General features: G+C 42.8%; 1 protein-coding gene across 2 annotated transcripts in view; it reads right to left on the bottom strand.

The window, feature by feature from the left end:
- The window catches only part of ascc3 (activating signal cointegrator 1 complex subunit 3), a 159,877-nt gene that overhangs the window by 119,492 nt on the left and 25,330 nt on the right, over positions 1–15,055 (bottom strand). For both annotated transcript variants that reach the window (XM_018757274.2, XM_018757275.2), the window contains exons 6-8: positions 14,194–14,398; positions 11,946–12,081; positions 9,843–9,968 (exon numbers count right to left, since the gene is read on the bottom strand). In XM_018757274.2, the coding sequence (XP_018612790.1) occupies positions 9,843–9,968; positions 11,946–12,081; positions 14,194–14,398 (467 nt within the window). The remainder of the gene's footprint in view (positions 1–9,842; positions 9,969–11,945; positions 12,082–14,193; positions 14,399–15,055) is intronic.

Genomic DNA, 15,055 nt, shown 5'->3' with positions numbered 1-15,055 from the left:
TAACAAATTTCAATTAATATAAAGTACAACAGTAATTTACTATGCTGTATTTAAGTGTCAGAAATGAATAAGATTAAGAGGTTACATTTTAGTTTTTAATTAACTTTCTAAAGGGCCTGTTTATGTAACAGTAGACAGATGTGACACTAAGTCACTTTTTTTTTTACAAGCCAATTAAGCCAATTACAAGGTAAGCTGAAAAGTAAATGAGTACAGACTACTTGCCCCAGAGTCATGTATGCAAAGGTAAGACAGGTGTCACTGCAGAAAGGGACATGTAAATCAACCAGAGGACAGAATACAAAAGACAGGTGTTCAGGATGACAGAGTAGCTGAGAGAGGTGTAGCTCAAGGACAGAACACATGACATTGCAAAAGACAGAGAGGAATGCAGCTGAGGAAACACAGACCCCTTGTGTTCAGGGGTCAACATAAATGAGTCAAGACAGGTGAGAACCGGAGGGAACGGGACAACTGGGACAGATGCATAGGTTCGAAGGTAAATGCAGTCAGGAATAGTGAGAAGGGAAGTAAACAACAGTTGAGCACAAGAGGCCAGAAAGGGCCAGCGGGTGGCTTAGTGGTTAGAGCTGTTGCCTTCCTCTTGGAGGACCCAGACTCATATGTCATCTATAGTATTCGCAATCAAAGTACTTACCCTGAACTGATGCAGAAAAGTTACCTTGCTCTATATTATTATTGTTATTATTATATTAATAACAACAGACAAACCAAACAGTCTGACTTTGCCTGCAGGACATTGCTCCATAGCTTTATCCTCCTCAAACTAAATGATAAAAAATAAAGGGATCCCCGTTTCTCATGTCCTTCCCCTGCTACTCCCATTTCCCATTTCACTGCTTTTCTCCAAGCAGTGTTCAGATTACAATCACTCCATTTCAGGCCTTCAGCTCAGAAATATATGACCTTTCTTCAACATGACCGCACGTTTCTAAGGCATCCGATAAGATATTCTTAACAAATCGCCCTTTTACTGCCATTTCGTAATGGTGACCAGCATTATATATAGCACCAAATTCAAAATGCAACATGGTTGTGCGAGATTACTGTAATTTTTATAATACATGTCCATTTCAAAAGCCATGAAACAAAGCGTTCAGAAAATGTCCGACTGCAAGGATTGTGGGCGGAGCCTGAGGCCTTTGGTATCATCAATATTGAGGTACACCAAACACCATGGACACCGCAGCAAGCACTATGTCAATATTATTGTATTATCTGTGAAAAAGCCATGTCCTAGTTAACAGTTTCAAGACGGTCACCTTCATGTCTTTTAATGATATCACCGCACATCCTCAACATGTCGTAAAAGTAACATCTGTTGGAAATAAAATTATCACGCTCATTAATGTATCAGAAGGTCAGACTAAAGACAAGATCCAAAAACAGCTAAACCAGCCTTTACACTGGATCTAGAACTTAATATAAATTTATAGTGATATAATACCTCTATTTAGACGTGCCTCTGTTTTGGATAAACAAAACATTAAAGCAAGAATGTAACTGGAATTAACGGGCTGAAGACCATCCAAGCAGCAGGTGCTGTTCAACACACACATACACACAGCACCCCACACTGAGATCTTCCTTTTCAACAAAGCACCCAACAGCAGAGCTGCACAACTAAACATAAATCAACGGCAACTGCAATTTTAGACTACGGCATGCATAAAAGCTGTGAATTAATACATTTAATTCTGCAGTACACAAGCTGCATCAAATGACTGCAAAAAAACTGCAGAGATGTCTGCTAAGTGCACTATGAAGAGCCATCATCATCAAGGGAGACGGCATCTTTCAACAAAAAAACACATCTTTCACAGTTTGCTCTTTTACTCAAAATAAATCAGTTGATAAGTTGAAAAATTTGCTCTTCTGACATTAGTATCCAAAGATGAAGCAAACTTCATTGTTTGGGGGTGCTCAGGTATTAAAGGAGATGTTAACTGAGCAAATGGGTGTGAAACCACAAAACAAAGCTACCAATTTACTGAACATCCTGAATCATCACCAAGCTCAGAATTACAGACACACAAAGTGCAGTTTCCCTGTGCTCAAAATAGACATCAAATCCATGTTCACCGAAAGCCCAATGCCAAGTTCTCATAGGTTCTCAAAATGGGTTAACCAAACAAATCAAAGGACTTAAATCAAGTACCAGACCTAACTCATTTTGCGTACAGAGACATCACCTTCATCAGCCATCAGTAACTGTGCCTTGGGTTTGACCGTTTGAGCAGCTACTATCAATCCCCATCTTTTAATGCTTTGCAGAGTGCATGTTTGCTTGAGCCATGTCCACCTATTCAAAAAAAAAAAAAAAAAAAAAAAAAAATCATGATATGAGCAAGAGAAGTATGGAAGGTATCCCCATCCTTCGGTGCCTGAAGGAAAAGTAAAATGACCCTTTGACACAAAAATAACTGGAGCACATGCTGTATACTGTTAATCCCATGTCTTTGATAAGATACATCAACGAGGAGAGCAATGCAGCAGTCTAGAGTGACAGAGATGGCAAAGATGACCACAGTGATGGGTAATTATGATTAAATGAAGGTTATACACTATGTGAGATAGATTGGATACAGTATCTGGTGCTGTAATGCAATGTAATGACATTGATGGATTTTTCAAAACAAATGCATACTGTGTAATGGAGTCAAATCTTGAGTTAAATTGTGTTTAAAAACTTGATTTTATTTACCCTACTCTCAAAGGAGTCTGAAACACCTGTCGATGGAATCCCCGGTCCAAACTGCGCCGGTACTGAAGAAGCCAATTAAACCTCAGACAGCTTCTTTCCGCTAGACAGGTGATGACAAAACCACATGTGATGATGCCCTGCAGCACAATCCTGGCCACAGCTGAGGACCTTCAGTCCCACGCTCCTTGAGGCCTTCACTTAATGCTACCCTGTGTTTATTTTGGGCTCCACCTCTATTTATGGTCCAGTTTTATTCACTACCTCCAAGAGTTTCTACATGATGCTCTTCTGTTTATTTGAGCCCCAGTAGTGCACAGTATAATTAATGTAAGAATGAGGAGGACCATTTACAAGTTCTATTTCAAAATTATTTTGGAATAAAATAAGGGCTATGCAAAGCAGAAAACATACAAATATGGATTATGTCAGTATCCTGCCATTAAGCCTTCACTTGTGTTTCAGATTTAAAAAGTTGTTACAAAACACAGGTGATCACATTTCAAACAACTTCCTTTATAGTCATCACAACTTATACACTTCTTCATAGAGTTTATGCTCTGTAGACCTCATTTACATAAAATGGTTCCACTTGTATGTGCACAGGTGAGTGCGAGAGTGTGTGTACTCCTGAACCTGGCATTTGATGTTTGCTATTTATTACAGTGTCACCCATTCATTTCCTACAACCAGATCAGACCACACAGATCACACATGTAAAAAATGTGAATAAACTTTTGAATGAAACTGATCATTTATTTCATGTTGTCAAATGCCTGGTGTGAAGGATTGTCTTGAAACCTTACAGCAATCTGATGAAAGAAGCCATAGTTATGACTGATGAAATTTTAAAATTTGTCAAATTTGACTGGAATACAACCCATGCTTTAATATTACAGTTCATTTACATTTTATTTAGATAATGCCTTTCTGTCAGAAGCAACTGTGACAACTAAAGCCATACCATGCCCAATCCACATGAATGACAGTTGTAGCTATGAGCAGCTTAATGCAATAATAAGCCCCAGGTGCGGCCAATCATCCAATAAGCAACTCACTGAAAGTACAGGGTGCTGGTTCAGAATTTCTGTTTATAAAAACAGTGTGTGATCCAGTCTGAAGTTTAGTGCAGCTGCTGCTTTGATTTCATTTGGTCAGACTGAGTGGTCCTGTCAACTCTTTACTGCCTTGGTTGCATTTTCACTCATATAAGTGCTTGGTTGCAGTTCTGTATTTTGTTATGTGTGGAAAAAAATAATAAAAGGAGCTGCAAATTCTCCCATTGCCACTCCTCATATGGTCATTCCCAAACCCCAGCATGTCCCAGCGATGTTAAGCTGCTTACTGTGATTCACCAATTTATATAGCTGGGTAATTTTTACTCTATTGATTTAGGGCAAGTACCTCGATCAAGGGGGCTACACAGTAGGAGATGGGTCCTTTGATTGGAAGTTAGCAGCTCGAAACAATATCCCAACTGCTGGCTGCTACAGTGCACCCCATCGCCCCTTTCTACATCGAATGAAGAGCCAGCATCCCCCTTTACATCATACTCCTCTACATCCAGGTGTTGCAACCAGAGACAAGGCACCTCAACATTGATAGTTTCACTAACACACTTCTATTATGGGGGAAGAAAGCATGAATTAAAAACCGTATGAATTAAAAGTAAAAACGGGATTACAAAAGGCAATCAGGGAGGATTCATTTATGAATGGGTCTATGCAGACTCCTTAACGTGGTTACAAAGTTAGTGCTCCAGGGAGGAGTCGCTTCTCCTCTCATTCCTGCCCGTCTCCATCCGCATCCTGCAGGGGATCATCGGGGGACACGGGCAGCCGCAGGAACAGCACCAGCATTCACATTTGTTTGTTAGGCAGACACTTTTCTCCAAAGCAACTTTCAACAAACTATGTAGTGTTTTCAGCCCACACACCTTATTCGCCAAGGTGACTTACACTGCCAGATACACTACTTACACTGACTCGCTCATCCATACATCAGTGGAACACACTCTCTCTGTCACTCACACACTATGGGTGAACCTGAACAGCATGTCTTTGGCCTGTGGGAGGAAACCCACGCAGACACGGGGAGAACATGGAAACTACACACAAACTGAGCGGGGACCAAACCCACGTCCTCTCACACCACCCAGGCGCTGCGAGACAACAGCGCTACTCGCTGTACCACCGTGCTGCCGCAGCTTGTGCCCAAAAAGCCTACTGCCAGCACAATTCACCTCCGACAGTAAGTATCTCATTACACAAGAAACCCAGCAAGCAAACATTACCATGGAATACCAGAGACATTAGGGTTGTTATGTTCAGCCATTGCCTTTCAAGCTGAAGATTCCAGGTTCACATCCCTGCTGTAGTACCCTTGATCAAGGTACAAACCCTGAACTGACACAGTAAAAACTACCCTGCTGTATTAATAGGTAAATCATTCTAAAGTTGCTTATCTGAGATTTTAAATGGCCTTAGACTAAGGCTTCAGCTGAAAAAGGTTGTTAATAATAATAGGCTCAATACAATATAGATGAACTATATTAGAGCTGCTTTGCACAAGAGAAGATATAAGCACAAATGAAAGATTCCCAGGTGATGCATTACAACATACACAGAAACAGAGGAGACAGTCTATACATCTATCACCCCATCACTCCTCTTCCTTGGCAACTCTAGAGCTAATCCATCCCTGACTGACAAGTGTTATTGCAGAGTTAGTAAAACATGAAGTTCTCACTATCCATTTGTCATATCTGAGACTGCAGAAAACAATGGCTTAATATGTCTCGTTCCAACGCAAGATCGGATAGTGCAGCTGCGACTGGATCCTAGCTCATGTTAAAGGAGTCATTCAGAAGGAAGGCACTATGGAGGCATCCAGGTGTGATCCGATTAGCTTCAGAATGAGAATGTCACCTGCTTCTACCAGTATGCAGGATGTTTAAGTAGCCTCCTTTTCTATCCTTTCTTCATCTCACGTCCAATGACTTCCGCCCTTTTGCTCCTTCTGTACCGGTCAACAAACTTGAGATGGTGTTACCCATCATTCAGATCTTCATGTACTTCACTCATCAGGTGGGAGCTGTAAGAGCTGTCAGGGTCCCTCCAGGACACTACTTCTCGAGTCCACAGCCCACGAGGTTTCTCAGCATGTGGTACCCCACTCACAAAGGGGATGGGCTTACAGCAGTCAGTCATCACCAAAGTTTGAAGAAGCAATGGGAGACTCACTATTTGGCATTGGTATTCTCTCTTTCCCTGCATCTATACCGACTTCAGTTTGGTATCTTGCATCTCCTCATTTGGCTCCACATGCCTTATTTTTGCCTCTCAGTACTAGCTCTAAAACTGGTGGTTCCCTCCCTCAGGACTGCACCCAACTCCTTGAATCCGATCTCCCGCAAAAGACGGTACGTGTTCAGGTCAATCCTCCACCCATGGTAAGACAGAACTGTATGATCTTGGATTCATTTTGGTTTCTCAGAGTATCTGTTCTAAAAACGAGGCTCAACTGAGAGGGACGGGCAGAAGAAGCAATGCTGTAGGAATACTTATCACCATATTACAGGTGGTCCTTGACTTATGATGACTGTTCCCTCAACCCTATTCTATTGTTTGAGTCCAAATGTCTGGTCATAACATCTAACAACAAGCGTTCCATCTGTTGTACTACAACATTGGCTGTTTGCCATTGTTTGGGTCTCAACTGGTTTTTCAGTGTGTAACAGTGACTGTTTTGTTTACAAAACTTGTTTGCAATTCCATTCAAGTCACTTTTTACTTACAATGGCAAGAAAGTAAAAAAATTACTGTACTGGTGGTGCTGATAAGAAAAAACAAAAGAGATTTAAAAATGCAAATGAAAATAGTGCAGCATGAAAATATAATTACAGTAGTGCACTGTATATTATTCTACATTAGTATTATTTTAACATGAAAAATGTGTAGAATTAGGGAGAAAATATAACAAAGCCCTCTTATTCAATTTAGCATTCATGCATGCTAATTCTTTATATTTTTGTTGCAAATGAAGGACCAGCTGTACTAGTTTAATGCACGCATACAAAGCTACAACCCATAGACCCAGACTCCACCATCCACTGGGGACCATATGAGTGAGAGACAGACAGGACGATGTAAGACACACCTGTGAAGGGAGATGAGAGCTGCGGTTCAGTTTACAGGTGACCAGAAAGGTTTCTCCAAGAGTAAAGCCACACAAAGAAAGTCTGAGCCCCAGGGTTCATTACTTAAGAAGGGGCCACTAATAAATTTGCTGTTTCAGTGTTTTTGTGGCTGTTGAAGAGCACTGGTCACTGTGCCCTTGCTACCCATTACAGAGGTCAATAAACAAGTAGTTGTGTATTAAAAGGTGGGCGTGCTCTTGTGCCTCCTTCCGGGCTCCCGGACACTGTGTGAAGACTTATTAGCTACTATACAACGCTGATGTATATGGGGGAGGCACTTTGTTTTAGAATTCAAGAAGCTTTATCTAATAATGAATAGAGCCCACACTTCACTGGGGCTAATTCACATCACTCAGATGAAGTAGCATGATTTCAATCTATTTCTGTCACAAAGTCTGCAGAAAGGAAGGGATTTGAAATGGCTGCCAGCAGAAATATATAACAAAAATTATACAGCTTTCAAAACCAGGAAAGGGAGGAGAAATATTCTATACAAAAATAATGTGCAACTGAAAAAAACTGAGTGGATTCACTTGGCCCGGTTTCCATTTTTTCTTTTGCTAAATGATACAAGAGTTACGCTTCGCATTTGCAACATGGAAAAATGGGGAGTGCCCATCGATTTCACTGTCTCTCATCTGTTTGCTTATAGCAAATCCTCTCCTCCTCCTTGCACACTAATGAACAGTTACTTGGGAAATACAGGAAATGGGAAAACCAGGAGACAAATAGGTGCTTCCTGTGTCCACTCCTTTTTAGAGGCATTGTGAAAAGCAACAGCTAAACGTCCAGAAGACAGAGCCCTCAGTGTTGCTCTCCCAGGGAAGCTCAATGTGCCCTCCCAGTGTAGTGGTCTAGTTCCTTCACTGCTATGCCACCTGCAGGCTATGCTGTGATCCACAAACAAGGCTGAAGCCGAAATATACCAGCGCTGATGATTTTCCCCTCCGTTTGGCCCTTGTGCATCAATACTCAACCTCACACCATTAGAATACAACTTACCATTGCTTTATTTTTATGTATGCGTCAAATACAACTGAATGGAGTTCCAGAGTTTCATTTGTAATCTGTAACACAAAATAAAAGTAATGTACCGCATAAAAGAGAAAATTACAACAACACACCGCGTAGAGCGAGTGACTGACTTAGCAAGGTGTTGGCAAGTTAGAGGTTGGCTACGCAACAACCCTGGTGCACAACCAACAGTTACTAAAACAAAGACAATTGTGTGTGAGCTGTTTGCTCAAAAGACATAAGAAACGGCTAAGACACAAGAACCATTCCGTTTCCTCCGCTCTGTTCAGTGCGAAACCCGATGCCAGAGAGCACAGTGAGGTCCGGCCACAGATCAGCAGCACCAACTTCACACCCACATGAGGGGGACAGCACGTTTGTCGTCTTACAGGGGAGTGGCATGTAGGTGACAAACACCCACAGTGAGGACAGAATCACAACCCCCTGTTCTGAGACTGGCAATATGTTGGGCAATACCTCACAGCTATTTTTATGCTTTTATATTGTGAATCAAGCAATAAAGGCACACAGTCATGTCGCAGTAGATCACAGTACAATACCACAGAACCATAAAACAGCCCCTCCCACTCAATGCCTTAAGGAGCTACACTGCACATGCTGCCACCCACCATGCTTGTTAAAGAGTAAACGACGACAGTTATTTAGTGCCATTAAAGCAAACACTACACACCATGTCATACAGCAAAGCAGTTAAAATGACGCACATCCAGCTAGTTAGAAAAGCAACACCAAGAGACACACAGTGAGTTAGCAAACCAGGCAGAAATGTGTGTGTCTATTAAATGCACTTCTTATTTTAGATTATCTGTGGTATTTGTTCATTTATCTGACATTTTCTCCAAAGCATACAGCAACTGCTGGGGACCTTCGCACAGCAGAGCTGACAAAACAGAAGCATCAGTGCAGAAAAAGACAACAAGTGACAACTGTAATGTTGTACAAACACACATTTCCTCTAGTTAACTAAGACTTAAATTACAAGCGCTTGCTTTTACAAGCAATTTGTACTTACGATCAATTTATAAGTTACCTAACCCACCGTTACGAGAAACACAGCATGAGGGGGAAAAAACCTCTAATTGGAAAACAGAGCCGTTGAAAATGCAGAGGACTGCATGGTGAATGGCATCAGACACTACCACAGCATGGGCTGCCTACCCTTACATGACTGCAGATACACATGCCCTCAATGAAAATGTAGCATATTAAATTTCATCCACTGGATGTTACAAGTGACAACAATTCTTACACACACGCGCTGAAACCGCTTATCCCAAGGAGGGTCACGGCGAACTGGAGCGTAACCCAGCAACACAGGGCATAAGGCTGGAGGGGGAGGGGACACACCCAGGATGGGACACCACTCCGTCACAAGGCACCCCAAGCAGGACTCGAACCCCAGACCCACTGAAGAGCAGGACCCGGCTCAACCAACTGCGCCATCGCGCTCCCCCTGACAATAATTCATACTTTCACAAATAGTTCCACAATGGGAGGTACTTTGCTAGGTTCAGATACGATAACCAAGTGCGTCCTTGTTTATATCCTTGCTCATATCAACAGGTGAAAATTTACCATATTTAAGTGGAAAAACAGGCTCAGGGCTACATGATAATTTTTACCATTTCAATTAATTGCAATTTAAACACCAGTGTATGAGAACTGCTTTCAGGATCAGTTCTCAGAATCTCATTATGCTAATAAATCGGGGGAAAACGTATGAGCTAATTTCCAATGTGACAGATTAATAATCAATGTCAGGGTCCCACTGTGTGCAAGTGAAGACCAAATACCTACCAAGAAGGACGTCACGTGTGAGAGGAATTGGACACAGAGGAGAACATGCAGGCGTTTAACTAGTTGAATACATCGTGGACGTTCACCAACCTCATCAAGCTGCTCAATGTAGACAGGCTTCTCCTCAAAGCCGATGGGCATAGGCTCATTGGGAGGGATCACTACCTCCTCGAACATCTTGCTGTTCTCCCGCTTGATCCCCTCGGGCAAGAGCAACTGTGGGCAGAGTATAGCCAACAAACATGAATGCTCCAGTCAGATCAGCACCATGTCCTACAACAGCAGGAACACAACTCGGCAAACAAAATTACATTACAACTGCAGTTTGAGGTTAGAAAGGTACATATAAATACAATTCAATAAAGCTTCACAATATATATACACTGACCCTCTGAACTGCTCTCTAACAGGCTGAGCATCTAATGTGAGTTTAAAAAAAGTATTCATTCACATTTACCTATTTTGCAGACTTTTATTCAGCTGGGTAAGTTTTACTGTATCAATCCAGGGTAATCATCTTGATCAAGCAAATTACAGCATGGATTCAAATCTGGGCCTTTCAGGTGCAAGGCAGCACTGCTATCTACTTCTCCACCTGCTTATTCAGACCAATTCCTTTATTTCATACAATAAACACTTTGCTTAAAAGATGCTGTCCTACACATTTTCACCTCCGCGGATCCTGCCTCCTGTCTATTGCAAGACTTTTTTTTTTTTCCTTCCAACATTATCTAACTTTGACTCTATTCTGTTTGGATATAATCTGTCAGGATATTAATTGCATTCTGTTGTCCATTAACCTCCGTGTGGATGTGCCCCCAACAAACACAATCCAAAACTACCAGCTGACATCCTAGGAGCCCCATGTTGCAGGTCCTTAAAGAATATCCATTTAATTAATATGTGTTGAGGTAAACAAGAAGTAATTCAAGAATTAAAGTATTAAGAAACAGTTGGTACTTTCATCATAGCAAGCATGCTTCTCATAAAATTCTACTTAAGTACTGAAAAACTTCTGATAAAGCAAAAAACAGCTTTAACGGGGGTTCATTGGGAACCCAAGTGGGCACTTGTCAGCTCCTAACCCTAGAACCTGATACGTGCATGCGTGCGTGTGCGCACGCACAAGCACACACACACAGGCTGCAGATACAGACATCCCTGCTGATGCACCTATTCTCAGCAGCAATTCAAACAACCTTCAAATTAATTTATGCAAATTGACAAGACAGAAGAAAAAAAAAATCTAAGAAGAAAAATTGAAAAGATCATAAAAAGGGATTATAAAAGAAAAGCACCAAGTAATCTTCTGAGTGATAATGATAAATAATTGACTGTTGTATTTCAGTAAATAAAGCACTACTGCGCTATTTTTACATGTTGGTTTAACTTTTATTTGTTACTCCCACTTGATAATTAACTCTTGTGCCAATTCTTATTCTCCCAGAGAAAAAAGTTTGATGCAAAAGCACAGAAAACACAAATCCATCCGCAGTTTGAGAGAAAATATGTATTAGCATCAAAGGCTAGACATGCTGCCATGATGATGTCCAAAAAAAGACCAAAGAAGACAGGAGTGTACTTTGAAATCCACTGTGTACAGCCGTCTAACAACTTTTCCCTCGTCCTTCACCGGCTCTCAGGGCTGGACAGGATGGTGCGTTTCTTCGCCACTTTGAGTTGGAGCGCTAATGCTCCTTACACACATCCCAAAAAGCTCATTACTGACAGAAAGCAGTGTCCATCAACACGTTGCATTATGAGAAGGAACACAACAGAGAAAAGGATGGAGCGCACAGGCAATTCAACGAGCAAAATGACAGAATGTGTGCAAATGGACTCGGTGGAGACCAGTGACACCATCTGATGAGGATTCTATGAACATAAGACAGAGGACAAGGCAAAATGTCATATCTGTGGCAGATGTAAAGAGGACCTCACCTGGATGGACACTTATCCTGCCGCTTCAGCTTGGCTGTGTAACCCGAGAACATTGTTCTCCTGCGACACCCCGTGGCAAAATTTAATGCCAAAGTAAGGACTTTCAACTCCTGGACTTTATACTTCAACACATTACTAGAATTATTCAGATCCTGACTCCTCAGGATCTCAGCAACCATCTCCAGGACAGTTACAGTGATTGTTCTTGTTGCTATGTCAAGAGAAAATTTCTTAAAAAAATACTGATCTCACCTTGGCTCCACCCACAAAGGCAGGCATCTTGGTGGCTTCAGCATAGGCATCGTACACATGCGGGTATCGGATCCGCTGGTGATCTCTCTGCCGACCAAGCAGCGGCAAGCGACGGGCTGTGAGGAGGGCGTGTTCTCTGCAGGTCCGAAAAGCAGAATCCATATCAAGACCGACAGAAAATGCCATTCACACTCACCAATTAGGAGCGAGCAGCATGTATCCAAATGCAGAGTGACACATACACAAGTATCATGATGGATATGCATTAACTTGACTAATGGAAAAGAACTCGGACTGACAGTCAGGATGCCGGGTGTCATTGGTGATCAGAACCTCGGTTCATAAAATTATGGTCGAACACAAGATCAACCTGGGCACGCGGCCTGATACAGTAACTCAGTGTCCAGTGGTTGCCTTACAAGATAACTCTGGACATATCCCTTTGCACCTGAGTACAAGAGTCAACTGGACAGGAGATCAGGACCGACACACCCAGAATTGCACTGAAATGTACAACCACTACTGGTACAAATGTGTGTGTTAAAATTAGACAAAGCAATAACAAGTGAGGCTATAAAGGACTGGTGAGACCAATGGTTTTGGGACTTGTTGATACAGAGTAGAAGGGGAACATCTCGGAGCAACTGCTACACAGGCTGGAGAAGCTGCCGGAGAGAAAGTAATCAGAACAATGTTGGTCTCTAGTCTCTTACTCCAGGGTCAGTCCATTCTCACTGTGGAAGAGGGGTTTAAAAAGGGGAGTTACTGCAGCTAGATGTTTGTTAACAATAACTAGGTACAGTTCAGTGTTAGGGTGGCAAGTTTATCACTATGGTAAGCAGGTATAGATCTTTGTGTGCAAAAGAGAGATGTTCTATATATAGTTGAAAATTTTAAAAAAATTCCTGAAATTCACATCTATGCGTCTCATCATTGCGTCTGCAAAGAACACGACTATCAGCACCTGAATCCAACGCACATGGAGTGACGACACCACCACAGGATCATGAAGGATGCGGAGTGACACCAGCGTTCACGTCTCGCACACAGTCTTATGGCAGGTGAGGTGTGACACAGCAGTTTACAGACCCTTGAATCGTAACAAAAAGCCTGGATGCAAATTAGCGCCAAAACTATTTAAAGTTTCTGTAAAAACGAGCCATGACATGAGGATGGCCCAGAGATCATCTATGGTCCTGTTAAACATGCTCATCACCCCCACTGGAGAAACCGTTCCACTGGGGGTTACTCCTGAAGAGACGAGTGCGACTTTGAGGTTGGTTCTAGAAACAACCTGAACAAGACCACAGATGCTTTCAAAACAAACAGCACATCAATGACATCAATCTATAAGGAGTTTAAGAGAGCCTCAGCTAGATCAAGATCATGTCTCTCCTGACAGCTCCTGGGTACGGATTCTCTCACCAGATTCATTACAGCTTAGGGGTGGGGAGTTGATACCTCTCGGAGCTGGGGAAATAAAAAATAATAAACCACACTGAAACAGGTTATCGGAGGGGCGGCAGGTACTGCCTGCTGTGTGCGCTCAGAGATAATTAAACCGGAGTGATGCTCTTTGCCAGAAAGAGTGGCTTACGCCATCTTACAAAGCAGTGTGAGAAGGTGTGCGACACACACAGATGGTCTTACGTGTGTATCATCAATATTTCAGTCCCACTAGGTGGCAAGTGAAGCTCAGCAGGTTGGTGTCAGGTGAGGAAGCAGGGGGCCCTGTCGTTCACCGCCCCCCCGCCGCTGCTCCTCCCTCTCCAGGTAATGCGTTAAGAAATAGGTGTGTGTGCGCGTGCTCGTGTGTGGCAGGCTGAAGAGGAGATAGAGCCCTGGGGTCTTTTTTTTTTTGTTCTCTGCTCTCCAAGCTTACCTCTCCTTAATCTTTTCCCTCCGACCATGTGGATTTGGCCAAGCAAATTTTAATTAAACAGATCACTGCTTTTTTTATCCGGCAAAATTAAACTTTTAGAGAAATCCTTAAGTTAAAGAGGAGGGGGAAAAGTTAAGATGTGACCAAACACTTGTGACCAAAACGCACGAGCACGCTCACTCCCACCCACCACGCCACCTCCCCTTCCTCTTCACTTTATTAACTTTTCATTTTCTTTTCCATGGGAGGCCGAGCCCTGATGAAATATGCAGGAGGGGACGGCGGTACCTGACGAAAGATAGGATCGCGGCAGCGAGAGAAACGACGGCAGAAACAGAGACATGCAGAGGTATCGGTGGTCGTTACCTTTGCAGTCGCAGTTCCTTCGGGTCGAAGTGGAAGGACGAGTCCACAACAGCGCTGCTATCGGGCTCCTCTCCACGCCTCTCCCGCCTCTTCTTCTCCTCCCGCCGCTGCACCTTCAGCATCTGCCTCTCCTGCTCTGACTGGATGGTCACCTGGCAGCCATAGGTTGGCTTGCTGCCCTCTCCGTTACCTTTGCGGCCACCCTCTGCAGGAGAAAACGGTAAACGGGTCAAACTTCCATACATGCACAAACACGCTACCGTCAACAGACTCAGAACACGTTCACTCTGTGCGAGGACGTTAACTCACATGTGATTAAGCTCAAGAAGCTCTTCCGTTCAGCACATACAAGAGCCCATGTCTCCCAAGTTCAACTATCCATTTATGATGCCCTTGACAATTCGGCAAGCAATCCCTAAAATGACCAGTAGACACAGTGACACCACAGTTCAGCTGCACACCCTCTGGGCATTTTGACAAAAGAGGTCAGCAGGTGGTATAGTGGTTACAACTGCTGCCTTGACATTTGAAGGAAGTGGGTTCGAACACCACCTTCTGTTGTAGTACCCTTTATCATGGGACCCTGAACCGATGCAGTAAATACAACCCAGCTGTACAAATGGCCAGTCTCTGAAACCAGATTAGTATTCAAAGTCACTTTGGAAAAAAGTGTCAGATAGACAGACACCAGTAAACACAAACAAAAGTAACACAAGCCCAAAAAAAAAAAAAAAAAAAGAAACCCATCAGCGGTATACCACTAGACTGGCTTGACTGAAGTGGGCCGGAAGGCACCACGTTCCATCATTTGAAGGCCCTGCAATGCTGCTGCCTCCAGAACCCCATGGCCTTTTTTTTTTTT

This window comes from Scleropages formosus, chromosome 8 (assembly GCF_900964775.1).
Source record: "Scleropages formosus chromosome 8, fSclFor1.1, whole genome shotgun sequence".
In the NCBI taxonomy this organism is placed as follows: domain Eukaryota; kingdom Metazoa; phylum Chordata; class Actinopteri; order Osteoglossiformes; family Osteoglossidae; genus Scleropages; species Scleropages formosus.
The sequence above is the reverse complement of the archived record's forward strand: the minus strand, read 5'-3'. Positions and strand labels throughout refer to the sequence as shown.